The 12,860-nt window shown below is 48.5% G+C and overlaps 6 protein-coding genes across 8 annotated transcripts; 4 read left to right on the forward strand and 2 right to left on the reverse strand.

Moving 5' to 3' along the window:
- Positions 1–2,582: 2,582 nt before the first annotated feature.
- Positions 2,583–3,732, reverse strand: LOC117903495 (protein KTI12 homolog). The gene is made up of 3 exons (XM_034815575.1): positions 3,432–3,732; positions 3,027–3,373; positions 2,583–2,965 (listed from the first exon to the last, which is right to left on the reverse strand). Exons 1-3 carry the CDS (start codon positions 3,694–3,696, stop codon positions 2,678–2,680), a joined length of 900 nt encoding a protein of 299 aa, XP_034671466.1. The 5' UTR covers positions 3,697–3,732; the 3' UTR covers positions 2,583–2,677.
- An 87-nt stretch (positions 3,733–3,819) lies between these two features.
- LOC117897311 (protein SMG9) lies at positions 3,820–5,338 on the forward strand. The gene has a single exon (XM_034806066.1). It carries the CDS (start codon positions 3,908–3,910, stop codon positions 5,291–5,293), a length of 1,386 nt encoding a protein of 461 aa, XP_034661957.1. The 5' UTR covers positions 3,820–3,907; the 3' UTR covers positions 5,294–5,338.
- Positions 5,307–7,684, reverse strand: LOC117897317 (carnosine N-methyltransferase). Of its 2 annotated transcripts, none has more exons than XM_034806090.1 (6): positions 7,444–7,684; positions 6,822–7,080; positions 6,484–6,602; positions 6,265–6,405; positions 5,945–6,202; positions 5,307–5,881 (listed from the first exon to the last, which is right to left on the reverse strand). In XM_034806090.1, exons 1-6 carry the CDS (start codon positions 7,575–7,577, stop codon positions 5,479–5,481), a joined length of 1,314 nt encoding a protein of 437 aa, XP_034661981.1. In that variant the 5' UTR covers positions 7,578–7,684; the 3' UTR covers positions 5,307–5,478. The 2 variants fall into 2 exon arrangements, with proteins under 2 accessions (XP_034661981.1, XP_034661971.1); XM_034806080.1 differs by having other exon boundaries at positions 6,484–6,653.
- A 78-nt stretch (positions 7,685–7,762) lies between these two features.
- On the forward strand, positions 7,763–9,305 carry LOC117891418. Of its 2 annotated transcripts, none has more exons than XR_004648623.1 (2): positions 7,763–8,024; positions 8,086–8,434. XR_004648623.1 is itself a non-coding variant. In XM_034796888.1 (2 exons), the coding sequence occupies exon 2, from the start codon at positions 8,454–8,456 to the stop codon at positions 9,180–9,182; it is 729 nt and encodes a 242-aa protein (XP_034652779.1). In that variant the 5' UTR covers positions 7,782–8,024; positions 8,441–8,453; the 3' UTR covers positions 9,183–9,305. The 2 variants fall into 2 exon arrangements, 1 of the variants encoding a protein (XP_034652779.1); XM_034796888.1 differs by lacking the exon at positions 8,086–8,434 and adding an exon at positions 8,441–9,305 and having other exon boundaries at positions 7,782–8,024.
- A 1,811-nt stretch (positions 9,306–11,116) lies between these two features.
- LOC117903221 lies at positions 11,117–11,848 on the forward strand (the record flags this gene model as incomplete). Its single annotated transcript, XM_034815121.1, has 3 exons — positions 11,117–11,227; positions 11,285–11,652; positions 11,715–11,848. Coding segments are annotated over 3 exons (522 nt in total), but the record flags the coding sequence as incomplete, so codon positions are not given.
- A 283-nt stretch (positions 11,849–12,131) lies between these two features.
- Positions 12,132–12,860, forward strand: LOC117903222. Its single transcript, XM_034815122.1, has one exon. It carries the CDS (start codon positions 12,132–12,134, stop codon positions 12,858–12,860), a length of 729 nt encoding a protein of 242 aa, XP_034671013.1.

Consider the following 12,860-nt stretch of genomic DNA (forward strand, 5'->3'; position numbering starts at 1 on the left):
CGGCTCCTGTAATGGCCAGCTTGCTGCTCAGATGATACGTGGATCCGTTGCTATGAAGCTGCTGTTGATGCCAGTGCCAATGCTGATGCTGATGCTTGTTCTGAAGATGTTGATGATGATGGTGGTGGCACGCTATCCATATTCATGCCACCAAGCACTTTCAGTTTGTAGTTTTACCCTCCCAACGCAGTCACACGCGTACACATTTGCAGAGAAAGTTCTCTCTCTCGCTCTCTCGCTATCTCTCTGTATATTTTTAATAGTAATATTACTTTTCCAAGGTTTCTTCCCTTGGACAACACTTTTTCATCTTTCTTATTCCTGCTTTTTCGTTTAACACTTCTTCTTCATGTTTTGGGCGCACTTTTTATTCTTTTTTCTTATGTTTTCACGTTCTTTTTTTCGTATGATTTCCTTCAGGTTTTGAAGTAATTCTTTTAAGCACTTCTTTCTCTTCTTTCTGCTTTCTTTGAGAGCACTTTTTGTTGTAGTTTTCTCCGAACTTTTGATTATTGTATTTTTTTAAGGGGTAAACACTTTTTGGGGCTAACCAAATTGTCACTTAAAAACGTATTTTAATTTTGTTGTGTGTATTTTAGAGGTTTACTCTTCTTTTATTTGTGGCGGGGAGGGGGAACCCTTCTCTTTTATTTTGCATATTTCTAAGGGATTCGCTCTTTTTGTTTTCGTTTTTCTTTTCAGATCAGATCAGAGATTTTTGGGAGGGAAAACCCTTTTTCTTTTGGTTTGATTCCAGCAGCTGTTGATTTTCTTTCCTTCTTTTTTGCACAATATATTTTTATTTCAGCATTTTGCTGTTGCTTTCGTTGCTGTTGTTGGCTGCAGACACACGCACACACAGAGAATGGAAAAAAGACAAAAAAAATTACGGTTAATTTTTGGAGGCGGTTAATTTTGATGCAGAAGCAGCAGCAGCAGCGAAGAAGCCAAATGTCAATTGGAATTGCATTGGCCACCGATCGATGCTGCTGAGAGGATTAGGCTGCGTCCTGGCCCAAAAACGTAGAAAGAGATTACACACAAAACAAAAACAAAACAAAAGGCAAGAGGCCGGCAGGCGGGAGGCATGCCATGCCCCAATATCTTTTTCTCTCTCTTTCCACGATCTCCACTGTTGTACTGGTATTTCGATTATTAATATTATTATTGCTTAACACGAACACACACACACACACTGCTGCACTCTTAAACTGCACTTTGGCGGGGTATATCCAATCTGTGGCATTTGCAGCGGGTGAGGGGTGGGGGTTTACTGCATATATTGCAGAACTATGCAACCATAAGAGGCATCAACAAAAACGTAAAAAAAATACTGTTAACCCACAACAGAGGCCAGCACACACACGCACACACACAGGCACGCATACACGCAGAGTGAGCGAGTGTGAGGTGGGAATCGGGAACCGGGAAAACGGCGGTGCGGTGCGACAAACTGGCTGACTTCGAACGATTTGGACATGTTTAATCATGTTCACGAGCAAGGCCGTTTCAAAAACACCCGCCCCGCCTCCAAATGTTGCTGGTGCTTAAAAGTGCTGCTCGGCCACATGTTGCTGGCAAACGGGCTGCCAGCAAGGTAAAAGCGGGTGCGACCAACAGGCCAAACGGACGCGGAAGATACTGCGCATGCAGGAACGACTCACCCGAAAAGTTAATATACAATGAATGTAGCTTGGAATGTTGCTGGTCCGTTTTGGCTCACTTGGATCGCAGCAACGAGAGCTCACCACTCATTTTTGCGTCTTATTTGAGCAAAAATACTGCGCTCTCTCGCTCTTCCGAAAGAGCAGCGTCGAAAGAGAGTCGCGCGTGCAACGGTGTATCTGTGTGTGAGTGCTTTCTTCGCATGGAAATACGCTAACATACTGCTTACACTTTACCATTAATCCCAACAAAAATTCAGAATGATTTAAAAATTGAATTATCATGGCAACATTCCATTTTTATGTGAAACCACTCACTTTTAAGAGAGCGCTTGTGGCGTCCCAGGAGTCTGGTTCTTAAGAGAGTGCTGGCTTTAGTGGTGTGCGTGAGCAGGGCCGTGTAAGTGAACCATGCGGAAAAACAAAAACAATAAGAGAAAAGTTCATTCACTTGAAGTTCACGCTGCTGCTGCCTGCCTGCCATCGAACGCCATTAATGTTTACACACTTCTCTTTCGGTTCCGTTCCTCTTTCTCTTCTTCTTCGCGTTGGAGTGACCGTTTGATTTGAAATTGGTATTCGGGTAGGGAAATATATGGCCACTTCCGCCAAAATAAATGCATTTTTAATATTAAAACAGATATCCATATATTTTTTTAAGAATATTATTAAAATATCTAAAAACTCTCACAGAAAATGTTCCCAGTCTCGGGTAACGGTATATCTTGCCACTTTTTTGTAATCCTGCATTTTTGTAACGAATTTCTGCTGATTTGCAGCTAATAAAGATGTAAAGGTTTTTTAGCTTTAATAAATGGGAAAAATAACACTAAATCTTTGTTTTAAATACAGATGAAATTATATACAGCTAGTCCCAACTGATTCGCGGTTCTGCCATAACCTCAAAAATCACATACGTTTTGGTATGTTCGAATTTCTACGGTATTAAATTTCTTTAGATTTTATTGGAAACAGAACAAAAAGGAAAAAAAAACAGCACGGAAATCACAGGCCTAGCAGCCAATCGTGTTGGCATTGATGAACTGCACAAACATCTGGGGCACCTGGGCCAACGGTGTGGCTGCCGTCTGTGAGGCCCGGCACCTGCTTGTGATGAACTTCTGCCGCAGGCGGTTCAGCTGAATGGCGTTCATCGTGGTGGTAACCTTGACGGGACTGGTGCTGCCCTGGATGCGCAGTTGACCGAACGCCTTGATCTTGATGGCGCCCAGGATCTCCTTAATGATGGCCTGCATGATGGTGTCCAGCTCAAAGAGATAGTTGGTGGCGCAGAGAGGCGGCTGAATGGCAAAGAGAATGACTCGGGTTAGATTTGCATCGATTTTTTTAATGTTGACCTACGTTCTGGGTGCTTTGGTTGGGCGGCAGCGGTGCGGTCTCGTACAGCGCCTTGTAGATGCCCTCCACGTCGAGCCTGTCTTCGGGCAGGGCCACCGTGAGCGGACTGTCCCAGCGGCTATTGCTGTTCGGCTCCTCGTAGCGCATGCACAGGGCATCGAAAATCTCGCGGGTGTACGGCACATTCGAGTTGTTAAGCAGCTGTGTCGCCTGCCCGTCGCCCGGCAGCTCGTCCGCCTCCAGGCGCTGTGCGTTAAATGTCCACGCCTGCTCCTGGGGTATGCAGCAGAAGAGCGTGCACTGCGTGGTACGCGCCGACTTTGTTAGACAGTACAACTCATAGCGATAGCCTGCGGGGAATCAATCAACGATAAGGATAGCGAATCGCGCGTTGTTTGAGGCACTCACCCTTTATGTAGTTGCCAGCGTCCAGGATGACAACATCTTCCTTGTTGAGGTGTCGCAAGGCTTCCGACTTGAGGTCGCTGCGCACCACCTTCTCCTTTTGCGAGTCCCCGAAGAAGGAGTTCTTCTCGAACAGGGCCTTGGGCACCGCCTCGTTCTCGCTGATCAGATGCACCTTCTTGCCCAGGCCGGCGAAGTGCTCCTGTAGCTGGCGAGCCCTCGTGGACTTGCCGCTGGCTGGCAGACCCGTTATAACAACAATTGGCATGATAAATAAATAAACTTGTGCACGCCTGCGCTCGGTGCTGGTAAATGCCCGCTTGGCCGCATAGTGTCCCACTTTCCAACACTGTTCGAGTGCGCCAGCTGGCTTGAGATTGTCGATTGTTGGACCAGCTGTTTGCGAAGATGTTAATCAACGCCAAACGTGCAAAGTTTGAAATAATTTTTAGTTTTTAACATCCAGTATTTAATTTACAATGTCTGAGGCCCGCCGGCGCTACCGGAACAAGAAGCGAGATGACCAACGTCCAATGCAGGGAGCGGGACAGACAGCGCCGGTCACCATTGCTCGTCGCGAGGATCCACGCAGCGTCCAGCCGAAAATACTACTCAAAAAGGACATCGGCTCGGATCCCTGCAGCAGTATCAGTAACCAAGACCTGCCCTGCTTCCCCAAAACACTCATCATCAATCGCGGCAGCGATGGCCGCTCCGATAAATGCAAACCCACAGCCGGCCCAGCCGGATGCATGCCGCCGTCAACAGCCCCCGCATCCAACTCATCAGTTTGCGCCGCTTTGGCCAGTGCCCCACCAGCCAATGAGCGGGAGAAGAGCAGCTCAGGCTCCGGCTCTGGAGCAGCCCAGCTGCCGGCCCAAGAGCTGCAGCCACCACGAATGACACGAACCACCCCGCTGATAGTCTCCAACGGCGTGTTCAACGCCAATGCGCGCAAGCTCTTCCACAAAACAAACACAGACTTCACGGTGATAGGTGTGCTGGGTGGCCAGGGTGTGGGCAAGTCCACGTTGCTCAATCTGCTGGCGGCCGAGCGGCCCCTGGAGTACGACTACTATCAGCACCTGTTCGCGAAGGAGGCGGACGAGTGCACATTCCACACGCGGCACAAGTGCAAGCCCAGCGCCAGCCAAAGCCAGAAGAGCATTATGCGCCCGCGCACCGAGGCGCTGCAGTTCTTCATCACCAGGGAGCGTTTCATTCTGTTGGACACGCCGCCGCTGCTGGTGGCCAACGGCAAGGACGCGGACTACCTGGAGCTGCACTCGCTGGCCCCCATGACGCAAATGCTCAGCGTTTGCCACATCCTGCTGCTGGCCATCGACGAAGTGAGTCTCGAGCAGCTGCACTTGCTGCACACCGCCCTGCGGCTGCGCCCGCGCTTCCCCTGCAAGGGCTACGTTCGCGACTACCTGCCACATGTGATGTTCGTGCGGACACGCGCCCAGCGCCAGCACTTTGAGCCCCGCCAGCGGGAGCGACTCGACAAGCAGCTGGTCCATCTGTTTGGCAACACCGGACTGCACATCTATCGGGGCCGTGGCGATGCACGCTGCCTGAACAGCTTCATGCTGCCCGAAGTGAGTGGCAACGAGGCGACCGCCCACCATGCCTGCCTGGGCGAGCTGGTGCGGCAGTTTCGCGAGCGGGTGTTCAGCACAACGCGCGTCTCCATGTGCCAGAACAACGACCTGAGCGAGGCCATTTGGTTCGAGCTGCTGGCGGAGAGTGTGCGCCGTGCCACGCCGCACTTTGAGAATATTTATGCGGAGATCAAGCGACGCCATCTGGATGCGCGCTGCCAGTGGCGAGCCGAGAACTGGCGCAACTTTGACGCCAATTAGACAGGGAGAAATATATATAGAAATACATTAAACTTTTATTTGAACCTCGTGTCTCGTGTCTCGAGTCTCGAGTCTTGTCTCTGGTCATCTGTGACTTGTTTTGGCTATATGGCATCTGATTGGTGGGGTGCTCGAGGGGGGATAATTGATTCTTTTCGATTGCCAATTGTTAGTTGGCCGCCGTATCACGTTTGTGCTGTCTCCTCGTACGCTTCCGTCTCAGTCTCATTTGTGTCTGCATTTGCATTCACCAGCACCTCCATGTCGTTGTCCTCGCGCATTATCAGATCATGTGGCTCTTTGGATACCTTCGATTTGGTGTTCTTTTTGCCGCACTGCTCCTCGTATTGGCCCGGCTTGCGGCAGACCCAGAACAAGCTCTGGTACTCGCTCTGCTTCATCGAGGACGGATTCTGGGCGTACTTGGTGCGTATGCCCGATCGCGAGCACTCGATCACAAAGCCGACGCTCTCAATTATAATGCACAGATCCTCGTACGTGGGCTCGATGCTATTCTGACCATTGACATCGCTGTAGTGGTAGAGCAGGGGCCCGAGATTCACCCAAATGCCGCCGGGAACAAGAATTCTGCAAGACGAAAAATGATTTCATCAGAATGTGAAATGCTGCAAGCAGAATTGTGCAGCTCACTTGTAGATGGTTCGTATGAAATCGATGACATTGTTCGCACAATCAATGAAGAAGCACGTGGCCACACAATTGTAGCTGTGCGGCGTCTTGTAGACCTCGAGAAAGTCACCAGCCGCCATCTCGATATTGCCCTTGGGTGGATTCTTGAGCGGGCAAACGTCGGGGAAGCGCACAGCAGCCACCTGATCCTCACGCCTCAGATTATTCACATACTGATGCACCCACGGGTACAGCACATACTTGTTCTCATAGTCACAGCTGCAAAGGCATATTGGAAGTAGAGGCAATTGGCGATTGTGAGGCTACAAAATGATACTCACAGATTTAGGACAAAGTTGGAGGCAATCAGCATGAAGTAGGAGAACTCATTGCCCTCGCACGAGTAGCCCAGGCAGGCCAGCTCGTAGGTAAGCCGCCCCAGGCCAGCACCCGGCACCAGAATCTTAATCTCATTCAGCTCGCTGTGCAGAAGGAGAGAGAGAGAGAGGGAGAGCAATGACAATGGGTTTGCGATGGCTTTTAATGAATTGATTACTTACTAGTCGCTGGGCTTATAGTACTCCTTGATGCTGTCAATGATCGGCTTGTAGGATTGCTCCCGCTCCAGTGCCCCGTCCGTGCTCCAGTCGCGCGCAATCAACTTCAGTGTCGATTGAGCCTTTAAAATTTTCAGAGGTTCAACTTCAGCATCATCAAGAACAAAATCATACTGCGGCGTTTCGGGGATCAGGGTGGGGTGGGCGGGATAGTTGTAGGAGATGAAAGATTTAAGGATTTTGTTTTGAATTCGGAATCAGTTATAGAACAGCAGAGTGGAGAGAGGAATGATAGATGGTATGGCATGGAAATGAAAGCGTCTGTGTGCTCGTTGGGCTACCTGGTCCATGTCGCCATGTCGCACGTGTGCTGGCGGCTCATCAAACTCGCTGTCCGCGTCCGATGTGGGACTGCTTGAGCCATCCGCCGGATAGAGGAGACGTTCGCGCAGAATCTGTCGTATGACGGCCTGATTGCGATCAATGCACGTGCGCACGCAGTCAAGATGGGCACGGTATTTTGAGAGCAGACGCTGATCATCGGCTGGCAGGCTGTTGAAGTAGTCCAGTGTCCTTCTCAGCCGCTGGCATGCATATGGCCTGTGCGTGGGGAGTTGCAGATAAATTAATTGATTTTCATTATCAGTCATTGACGCCGCGTGTACGCATCATACATACATACATACATATGTACATATGTACTTTTCGGACAAAACTGCATGTCCCGTACATATGTACACGCTTATCGTTTACGCACACACCAACGCGCATACACGCGCAAACCTTGCACCCACACGCAGCAAAACTACGGTTATTTGTTGAGGCGCCGGTGGCGGACTTGTCTGCACATGTCACAGCTCTTCTTCGCCCCGGCCCCACTTCTCGTGTTCGGTGCCAGGCAACGGTACACCTGTTGCTACGGATTTCCATTTCATTGACAGCATTAACAGCAACAGAACTCACCCATAGTAGAGAAAGGCATTCTGGACCTTCTGAATGTGCTGCTCTTCCTCATCCTCGTTGGCGGTAAATGCCCGAGCCACTTGCTCGTCCATTTTGGGATGCAGGGGAAACATTGATGGCACCGCGTAGCTCATCCTCGCGCGTCACTTCCGAATTCTACGATTATATCTATAATTAAAATTTTGACGAAATATATTTCTACACCATTTCGATCGTCGTTTGTGAATCAGTGTGACCGCGAATTTATCGATAGAATAATATACCGCCCGACCCTCAAAAATATATCTTCACATTTTCAATATATACCGTAAATCTAAAGCTTACTAAGTCACTTTCCTCGACTTTGACATTCTATTTAATATTTCCAACTAGTTGCGACTCGCAGCACAAAAACTATTGTCTTATCCAATTGATGCATTAATTATCCAAAAGATTGTCTACATTTCTTGACGTTCGTTCATTACTTTGCTTACAAAGTTCAAGCAAACGCCTAACCCAGTCAGTTGCAGTTGCAGGAGCAGGAGAAATGGCGCAAGAAAATGTTTCTACGTATAAGCCAGCTCCCGAAAGGTGGAAATTCTGTAAGTTTTGGGTAACAGTGTAGTATTATGCATTTGTCTACAGGATTGTTTTATCTCACAGACCAATGGATCAAATGGAGGCAGAAGATGCATTGAATACATTCGCCAAGTACAAAAGACGCCTAGATCAATTCTCTGAGGATAATCATAAGAAAGGAACTGACAACTTTATGGGAATTACCCATTATCTTTCTCCTTTCTCGATCTTTTCCAGTCTGTGTACTTTTGTGAGCGTTCGAAGGGAGCAGTCGTTGTCATTTCAACATCCAGTTGACTACAAAAATACAATTGTCAGATGCAGAATTATTTGGTTTACTCTAGGGCAATGGGGTAGATTTTACATAGCACAAACTGCCGTTATGCCAAAATACAGTTCCTGAAGCGTCACTTTTTGTTTGTTTTGTGTTTATTTTAAGGTAAAAAAACAAAATGGATTTGCGCAGCAGCGCCTACCGCCGCTTAGTAGCCAAGCCCCAAGACGCTGGTGTCTATGAGGGAGGAATGCCATATGATGGACTTAAGCAGCTTGCGCAGGCCGTGGAAATGTCGGCACAGGAAGCCAATGAAGACGAAGAAAAGCTGCATTTCGAACGTGCCCGCTACGAGAGCGAGCTGGAGTGCTTGTCCTCGCAGCCCATGGATCAACGCCAATCAACCATGCTGCCGTCGCCGGCTCGTGCCTCGCCTGAGGATATGGATGTTGATATGGATGTGGATATCTCACAGCCTGATTGCAATAGTTCTGTTGGTGGGCCCATTCAACTGACAGTCCGTGCAACCGTACATCATGCCCTCGACTGGAGTCCCACCGCCGAGCGTCGGTCTGCACACAAGCGCAGAGCTGACAGCAACGGCAATACAATCGGCTTGGAGGAGAAGCGTGCCCGTACCGAAAACAGCAAGAATCAGATGCAGCAGCAACAGCCGGCAGCCGCCGAGGGAGATGTCAATCCGCCATCAATCGCATCGATGGACTCTGGCGTCAGTGGGGATGAGCTGAGCTCGGTTACCTCCAGCGCATATGAAAGCAGCTCAGTGCTGTCCATTGGCGAGGTGCCCAGTGGTCTAATGGTCAGCACAAGCAGTGTCGCCGTGTCCGATCGATCGCGCAATAGCAACACCAGCAGCGAAATCTTTTCATATGAGAGCCACGAATGAGATGCCATTGTCACGTGTTTCGTTTGTTTTATTTAGGCCATACGTTATGTACAGAAATTGTGAGGCGTGGTTTTAAACACATTAAACACACATGTGTGTTAAACACACACAGATACACATTTATACAATTATTACCGTCAGCTTTACACGTCTATGCGCTTGCGTGCAGACAACAAGGATCTTGTGCAGCACTGCCTCAATTAAGCCTAAGGAATTATTTATGTACATGCACACGTCCATGCGCTTGTCGAAGTATTGAGGCTTACGCACAATGTATTATTGTTTATTATTATATCCGAATTCTCAATGTGAAAGCACTACTTGGGGCCTCCCTCAAGGCTCTTTTGCAGCTAGCTATGGCTTTTGCAGTGAGCGAATAGAGTTTTGGAAAACTGCAGAAAGTCCTGCTTGGTCACGCGCTCGTTCGCCAATAGGGCAGACACCTCCTGTATGTAGTTTGTTATGTCTAGGGGCGTAGCTAATTCAATAGGGGCAGTTCTGCCTCCACTACGCTTGGCCACACGCGCTCCAATTGATTCCGGATCATTGAAGTAGGCCGAAGCGGTGCGTCGACGACGAGTTGGCTGCAAATAAGCTTTAAAATTGGATGTGTTCGATATTTTTGAAGAGCTTGGCTCTGGGTTTTCGTGCATCTGTATGCCTGGAACAGCAAGAGCCTCGTTGTTGTCTGGAACGGCCACATCCTGAATGAAGTTTGTTACGTCTAGGGGCGTAGCTAATTCAATAGGGGCAGTTCTACCTCCACTACGCTTGGCCACACGCGCTCCAATTGATTCCGGATCATTGAAGTAGGCCGAAGCGGTGCGTCGACGACGAGTTGGCTGCAAATAAGCTTTAAAATTGGATGTGTTCGATATTTTTGAAGAGCTTGGCTCTGGGTTTTCGTGCATCTGTATGCCTGGAACAGCAAGAGCCTCGTTGTTGTCTGGAACGGCCACATCCTGAATGAAGTTTGTTACGTCTAGGGGCGTAGCTAATTCAATAGGGGCAGTTCTGCCTCTACCACGCTTGGCCACACGCGCTCCAATTGATTCCGGATCATTGAAGTAGGCCGATGCGGTGCGTCGACGACGAGTTGGCTGCAAATAAGCTTTAAAATTGGATGTGTTCCATATTTGTAAAGAGCTTGGCTGTGGGTTTTCGTGCATCTGTATACCTGGAACAGCAAGAGCCTCGTTGTTGTCTGGAACGGCCACATCCTGAATGAAGTTTGTTACGTCTAGGGGCGTAGCTAATTCAATAGGGGCAGTTCTGCCTCTACCACGCTTGGCCACACGCGCTCCAATTGATTCCGGATCATTGAAGTAGGCCGGTGCGGTGCGTCGACGACGAGTTGGCTGCAAATTAGCTTTAAAATTGGATGTGTTCGATATTTTTGAAGAGCTTGGCTCTGGGTTTTCGTGCATCTGTATGCCTGGAACAGCAAGAGCCTGGTTGTTGTCTGGAGCACCCACATCCTCGAAATTGTCTGTGGTGGAACCATCGTTAAATTCGTCTCCTATGCATGAACTTAAGCTTGAACCAGCCATGTCGCCATTCATCGGAACGCCCTGCATGTGGAACGACGGGTTCAACACGAGATTGGAAGCATCTACCTCCACTTGCGTCTCAATAGTCGGCTCCGAATTCCTAATTTTCAGTCAATATAAAGCATTGTTTCTTTACTTTCAGTGGTACAACTTACGGAATGTCAGCTTCAATATGGGTTTGATTATCATCCATACCGCTAGTCCTAGATATTTATGAAAGAATTTATTTATTTAATACATCAGTCGCAATTTTCGCAACGTCTTTCCTGTTGTCATACTCATTGGCATATTTACAAAAAATTTAGAAAATGAGAAGGTATATTTCGCATTCTTTTTGAGGGTCTGATGGTATATTTAATCGATAAATGCGCGGTCACACTGACTACAACTGACATTTGCCGCGAACGCCGGTTTGTGTTTGTTAAAATAGCTAATTTGTTGAACAAAACGTCCCTTACTGCCAGCGGTGAATTCCAGTTTGTTGTGCAAAACAAGGTAGATATGGTGCAGTACCCACCTGCGATATTTATATAATTTACTATTCACTTGCAGTATAATGAGCAATGCATAATCTGCCACACCAAAGTGTCGCCGAGCCCGGTCACCTGCTTTGGCAAGAAATCGTATAACTATCACTGGGTGACGCCTGCCAAGTGGGATTTGATTGAGAGTAGCTTGCGGGACCTGCTCGATATGGTGGGGGAGCAGCCTGTTCGGAAATTGCATGCGGAATTCCACACTGGTAGCATCCAAATGCGAGTGGACTCCACCAAATATGAGGATTCATATTCCCATGATCATTTGCCAGGTATGACCCCATTGAAAGATGATTTGTATCTCAATATGCAGCTGGAATATATTGACGATATGGACAGCTCCAGCTCCAGCTTCAGCAGTCCAGAAGCCTCACCAACCGAAAGGTGTGTGAATTACATACAAAACTCCACACGTGATGTGCACTCATTTCTTACATTTCTTACAGCGACCACGAGGAGCGCAAACGCCGCCTAAACCCACGAGTATGAATAAGAAGAAGCCCCCAAATGCAACAGGATTTGATCTGAACTTTTGTGACATCCTGCGGCACTTCCAAAATTTCAAAGTAGTTTTCTCCACACGATTTGACTCTACGCAAAATTTCTCTAAAATTTCGGTTGGTTTACCTCGTATTATACGAGTCTATAACTATGCATCTAGACTTAGTTGCTGGCTGATTTTACTAGGCAATTTCAACATCCAGTTGACTACAAAAATACAATTGTCAGATGCAGAATTATTTGGTTTACTCTAGGGCAATGGGGTAGATTTTACATAGCACAAACTGCCGTTATGCCAAAATACAGTTCCTGAAGCGTCACTTTTTGTTTGTTTTGTGTTTATTTTAAGGTAAAAAAACAAAATGGATTTGCGCAGCAGCGCCTACCGCCGCTTAGTAGCCAAGCCCCAAGACGCTGGTGTCTATGAGGGAGGAATGCCATATGATGGACTTAAGCAGCTTGCGCAGGCCGTGGAAATGTCGGCACAGGAAGCCAATGAAGACGAAGAAAAGCTGCATTTCGAACGTGCCCGCTACGAGAGCGAGCTGGAGTGCTTGTCCTCGCAGCCCATGGATCAACGCCAATCAACCATGCTGCCGTCGCCGGCTCGTGCCTCGCCTGAGGATATGGATGTTGATATGGATGTGGATATCTCACAGCCTGATTGCAATAGTTCTGTTGGTGGGCCCATTCAACTGACAGTCCGTGCAACCGTACATCATGCCCTCGACTGGAGTCCCACCGCCGAGCGTCGGTCTGCACACAAGCGCAGAGCTGACAGCAACGGCAATACAATCGGCTTGGAGGAGAAGCGTGCCCGTACCGAAAACAGCAAGAATCAGATGCAGCAGCAACAGCCGGCAGCCGCCGAGGGAGATGTCAATCCGCCATCAATCGCATCGATGGACTCTGGCGTCAGTGGGGATGAGCTGAGCTCGGTTACCTCCAGCGCATATGAAAGCAGCTCAGTGCTGTCCATTGGCGAGGTGCCCAGTGGTCTAATGGTCAGCACAAGCAGTGTCGCCGTGTCCGATCGATCGCGCAATAGCAACACCAGCAGCGAAATCTTTTCATATGAGAGCCACGAATGA

This window comes from Drosophila subobscura, chromosome A (assembly GCF_008121235.1).
Source record: "Drosophila subobscura isolate 14011-0131.10 chromosome A, UCBerk_Dsub_1.0, whole genome shotgun sequence".
NCBI lineage: Eukaryota > Metazoa > Arthropoda > Insecta > Diptera > Drosophilidae > Drosophila > Drosophila subobscura.